The sequence below is a fragment of the Gossypium hirsutum genome, chromosome D12 (genome assembly GCF_007990345.1).
Source record: "Gossypium hirsutum isolate 1008001.06 chromosome D12, Gossypium_hirsutum_v2.1, whole genome shotgun sequence".
NCBI classification, from domain to species: domain Eukaryota; kingdom Viridiplantae; phylum Streptophyta; class Magnoliopsida; order Malvales; family Malvaceae; genus Gossypium; species Gossypium hirsutum.
This window is the reverse complement of record NC_053448.1, coordinates 14,238,292-14,243,537: the sequence shown is the minus strand read 5'-3', so window position 1 is coordinate 14,243,537 and position 5,246 is coordinate 14,238,292. Positions and strand designations below refer to the sequence as shown.

The 5,246-nt window shown below is 33.5% G+C and overlaps 1 protein-coding gene across 6 annotated transcripts; it reads left to right on the top strand.

Annotated features, from left to right (window-relative positions):
• The first annotated feature begins 529 nt into the window (after positions 1-529).
• On the top strand, positions 530-4,670 carry LOC107945407 (uncharacterized). Of its 6 annotated transcripts, none has more exons than XM_016879411.2 (12): positions 579-595; positions 902-964; positions 1,112-1,282; positions 1,670-1,774; positions 1,880-1,996; positions 2,143-2,670; positions 2,753-3,087; positions 3,171-3,270; positions 3,385-3,444; positions 3,667-3,750; positions 3,882-3,998; positions 4,120-4,670. In XM_016879411.2, the coding sequence occupies exons 3-12, from the start codon at positions 1,211-1,213 to the stop codon at positions 4,420-4,422; spliced, it is 1,821 nt and encodes a 606-aa protein (XP_016734900.1). In that variant the 5' UTR covers positions 579-595; positions 902-964; positions 1,112-1,210; the 3' UTR covers positions 4,423-4,670. The 6 variants fall into 6 exon arrangements, with proteins under 6 accessions (XP_016734899.1, XP_040964443.1, XP_016734900.1 ...); XM_041108507.1 differs by having other exon boundaries at positions 1,667-1,774; XM_016879410.2 differs by lacking the exon at positions 902-964 and having other exon boundaries at positions 530-595; positions 1,667-1,774.
• Positions 4,671-5,246: the final 576 nt, after the last annotated feature.

Here is a 5,246-nt window from a genome sequence, read left to right as displayed (position 1 = left end):
ATAAGAATACTGAAAATAAAATGATGTTTTTATGGATTAAGTTTTAGATTAGTTGGTGTCCCTTGTTATTCTAAAAACATGAATTTGTTTTATTTAAGTACATTTTCCTCTTATTTAAAGGTTGATGAGAGATTATAAATATTTAATACACGGTTATTTAAATCAGGTTGAATCGATTAGTTGGACTGAGGGCAAGTCGAGATACTAGTTTAGAGGAAGGTATTGAATCGATTGATCCAAGAACCAGTACATGTTGATTCAATCGGGCAAAAAGCTGATTGAATCGAGCAATTAAAACTGATTTTGAATCTTTTTATTTTTATAATTTTTTAATGATTTATTTATTCAAACTTGACGGATCGAGTGAATCGACGAGCTGACATCCTAGTCAATTCTAAAAACTTCAATCTTATAATTAACTTTAATTTTATTTATATATTACTTTAATTGGGTCATTAGATACTGATTAACATTTCTCATATGAAATAATTTGGAGTACTATATAAAGAAAGAGAAGGTGACGAAAAGTAAAAACCTTCTCTCAAGATCTCAAGAAGCTGACCAAACTGAACATGAAGAAGAAGAAGAAAGTGCGGTAAGCCAGTGAACGACACTTGTCTTCACTCCAACAAAATTTTTGTTTTTATAAATAAAAAATAATTTCATTAAGAATTATAAATAAATCATTTATATATCCGCAGTTTGTTTTGGGTATGGTCTGTCCAACTGTTACGCTATTCCTGGATTGAATAGCGATTTTAGGCTCTACTCTCGTCGTTTTCTTTGCTTCTTCGCTCTTTTCAACACTTTTAAGTTAACATTTTATAATATAAAATGATCTTTTTTTACTGTATAAATAAACAAAAAAGCTCGCGATGTAAAAACCCATGTATACATGCAGGCATTTGTGTCTTGTTCGCTTTGCTTTCAAGTTTCCCGCTCTGTAACTTGGAATAAACAAAGGGTATTCAAAGAAATTTCTTTTTCTTTTCCTTTTTTTTTTGCTTCTTTATCTTTCCACATCTTTGATTTCGTTTGAGAGTAATTTCAATGGCTATTGCTTTGTTTTCTTATCTCTTCCTTTTTTTTTTGTCTGCATTGTTTCTTTCAGGTCATGGAAATATTAGTAGTAGCAAAAGTGTAGATATTGTTGCATTGCTGGTTTGTTTTGTTTTGGGATTTTGATTCTTTAAATCCAAGAGAAAAAAAGATGAATACAAGAGTCCGCACCACTCTTCAGTCCATGAAAACTCCTTTAAATCATGACAGACACCACAATAAAGTAACTTCTCTCTTCTCTTTTCCCTCTTTTTTTGCTTTTTCTTTTTTCTTTTGACCTTTTATTGGTTTTTACAAGATTTGAAGATTTGGGTTTTTGTTAATGGTTAGTTTGAGTGTCCAAAGATTGATTATTTGGGGATTAAAAGTTCAAACTTTGAAGAAAATTTGGGTTTTTGAAAATTTTGGAATTTTGCTATATTATTGCTAGTGTCATAAAAAGAGAAGTAGGGAAGCACTTTTGATCCTAAAATCTGAGGTCTGTCCTCACACTTGTCTCAAGGAAGGAATAGTGTCTTCTTTAAGTTTCTTGCTTTCAATTATTTCTTTGTATAAATATTTTTTATATACTTAAATTTATCCTTTTTTTTCTTTGGATTACTCAAAGAAGGAGAAGATGGAGAAGTGTCAGGGAAGTAGAACACTTGGTACCAGCAAAGCTGTAACAAATAGGAGAAGATCAATCAGGGAAAAGAAAATAGCCTTATTACAAGATGTAACCAAAATTTATACACTCTTTTGGTCTATTCAATTGATTTTCTCTTGGTTTCTATTTGCGGTTTTTCAACAAATTTTGTGGTGGTATTGGTATAATTTGCAGGTTGATAAGCTAAAAAGGAAGCTTAGACATGAAGAGAATGTGCATAGAGCTTTGGAGAGAGCTTTTACTAGGCCTTTAGGGGCACTTCCTCGGCTTCCTCCTTACTTACCTCCATATGTAAGTCTAACTTAACTGCATGCTACATTTGAGGAAGAAATTCTTGGAAAATTTTTTCTAATACTTGAAAAATGGAAACTTTTACATGTTTTATGTAAAATTTGTTTTTTGAGAGTGAATTGGTTTATCTTTTCTGGGGATTGTAGACATTAGAGCTCCTTGCTGAAGTAGCTGTTTTGGAAGAGGAAGTTGTTAGGCTTGAAGAGCAAGTAGTGAGTTTTAGGCAAGGTCTTTACCAAGAGGCTGTCTATGCATCTTCCAAGAGGAATGTAGAGAATTTGAATGAATCCACTGTTGAGCAGTCTCCGGTTCGAAGTTCAAAACACCAGCGATCGAAGTCTTTGTCTGTAAACGAGATGAGTTTGGTACCAACCATTGCCAGGTCTCAGCCATCTCTTTCCAGAAGTGTTTCAAGCAGAAAGATGTTGCCTCCGGATACTATTTACGATCGAGCTGGACAGTGCTTTATCAGGCCAACAAATGGTAAACAAGCTTCCACAAAATTCAATTCTGCTTCCGGAGACGTAAGAGGAAAAGAAAACCAATCATTTGCCAATGCTGTAAAGGATAAACAATCTCCAGACAAGAAAGTATCCAACATTGTGACCCCAGTAAAGAGACTTCCAACCAAGCTTGACTCAGCAGACAAATATCTGGATCCTCTGAAGGTGCAGGTATGTACTAATTTCTGGTTAAAAGAACAGTAGTTTTCCACTTCATTATGGTTTTATAAATTGAGGCTTTTTTACCGTCCAGCTAGATGGTAGATTAGTAAAGCAAGAAAATGCACAAGCAAGCCCTTCTAGTTCTACAGATAATAAGGTATCAGAAGTTGATAGTACACCAAACAAAATATCTGAAGACATCGTAAGGTGCTTGTTTAGAATTTTTGCAAGGTTGAGCACCTTGAAAGATAAAGCTGCGGAATCCGGGACTTTACCTAGAGAAAGTGAGGTCCGAGACCCTTATGGTATCTGTTCAGATTTGAAAACTAGAGATATTGGACCCTATCAACATCTTTGTGCAATTGAAGTGAATACAATTAACCTAAACCGGAGTACAAATGCTTTGTTTCTGATCCATAAACTAAAGTAAGTTCTTGGGTTGGTTTCCCTTCCATAATATGTTAACTGTGACATTTCTATTCAGCCTGTCTCTATGATGATGATTTCAGGTTTCTTCTTGGGAAGCTCACGTCTGTCAATTTAGAGGGTCTCAGCCATCAGCAGAAGCTTGCATTCTGGATTAACACTTATAATTCCTGTATGATGAATGTAAGAAATTCGTTTTTTTGTTGAACATTTTAATACATTCCAGAATGAAGAGAAGTTTTCTGAACTTAATACGCAAAAAGCAAAAGCATAACACTTACCTAATGGTTCTGTTAGGCAATTTTGGAGCATGGGGTTCCTGAGTTGCCTGAAAGAGTTGTAGCACTAATGCAAAAGGTATGTGTCATCCATATTTGATGTTACTAAGATTTGTCAGGGATGCTATTATTGATGCCATTTTTTTTCTATGCCCATCATAAGCTGCTAAAAACACTTACTGTGCATTATATAGCCCTCACCATATTAGACAATGGTTGCTACAGCTATATTTGAAGTATTGTTGACATCTGCTTTTGGACAATTTGACTTAAAATTTGTCAATTTTTATGGCTGCTTCAGGCTACAATAGTTGTGGGAGGCCACTTACTAAATGCAATAACAATTGAGCATTTCATATTAAGGCTGCCTTTCCATTTGAAATTTGTAAGTAAAAAAAAACTGTTCATCTTTCTTTTATATATACTTCTGTAGGGGAGAGGATAGAATTCATTGTGCTTTTAAATTTTGATATTGCTAACTGGATTATTACCCCTTTTTCTCTCTTTCTATTAAAGACCTGTCCTAAAGCTGCAAAAAATGATGAGGTGAAAGCACGCAATATATTTGGTCTCGAATGGTCCGAACCTTTGGTTACATTTGCTCTTGCATGTGGAAGCTGGTCATCTCCTGCTGTAAGTTGGCTTCAAAATCAATCTCCTTTCGTAGATAGTCAGAAACATTCATAGTTAACAATGATCAAACATTAATCACGTTCTTTCTTCAAGTGCTGAAATGTGGGATTTGGTAATGAAGGTGAGAGTATACACGGCGGCTCATGTTGAAGAAGAGTTGGAAATAGCTAAGAGAGACTACCTGCAGGCAGCGGTGGGGATTTCAAGAACAAACAAGTTAACAATACCAAAGCTATTGGATTGGTATCTGCTTGACTTTGCAAAGGATTTGGAATCATTGCTGGATTGGGTTTGCCTGCAGCTACCAAATGATGTGAGAAATGAAGCAGTGAAATGCTTAGAGAGAAATGGGAAAGAGACCCTTTCACAGCTTGTGCAAGTAATGCCTTACGATTTCAGTTTCAGACTGCTTTTACAGCGGTGAGAACTATATTTCGCAATCGATGCTTTTATCAGCAAAGAGTTCAGGAATTTGGGGTTGGTGAGACATTTATACTGAACTACTAATATTAAAACTAGACACAGTTAGGAGTACATATGGAATCTAGCATCTGTAAAGTAAAAAGAAAAATGAAGGGAGATGAATAACTGGTTTTATTACTTGGCAAACATTGACTTTGGGCTGTGGTGATTGGTTCATTGAAATTAATTTTTCAGATTATTTATGTTGCATTTTTTGTGCCTTTGGTTCTTTTACTCTTTCAATTGATTTTCAGAGGATGTTGGCTGTGAGGACAAAAAAAGTTTGTGACGGTTTGGCTATATAAAGTGTAGTCATATATATATTTTTAATTTGGTACTGAATTTTTTTTTCTCCATTTTCTTACTTAAAATGCTAGTGGGGAAATAAAATAAACTTGTGAGAAATTAACTGAAGGTTTCATGACTTGTAATTATGTTTTTTTTTAAATTATATTTTGATATATAAAAGAGTTAGAAGCAAATTAATTTCAAGAATACAACATTTAATAATTTTTTTACGTTTTGCATTGATGAGAATAATCTATTGAGTATTGAGTGAGCGTAACAAGATTCTCAAATTCTATAAAAAATTGCAACAATTCTTCATGTAATAATTTTTTAATATTAAAAGATGGAAGAGAACAATAAAATTTGTTTTGAATTTTTGATATGTCATAAAAATGAAATTTTACTTTTATTTATAAAAGTTCTCATAAATCATAGTAAAGACAAAACTATATTTGAGTAATATTTATTAACAATCAACACAATTATTTGAATAATAAC

Excerpts from the sequence above, each read along its gene's own strand:
- LOC107945407 (XM_016879410.2), top strand. The coding sequence starts at position 1,211 with ATGAATACAAGAGTCCGCACCACTCTTCAGTCCATGAAAACTCCTTTA. Across the intron at positions 1,775-1,879 it reads AAATAGCCTTATTACAAGAT|GTTGATAAGCTAAAAAGGAA; the intron begins GTAACCAAAATT and ends TATAATTTGCAG. Across the intron at positions 3,445-3,666 it reads TTGTAGCACTAATGCAAAAG|GCTACAATAGTTGTGGGAGG; the intron begins GTATGTGTCATC and ends TGGCTGCTTCAG.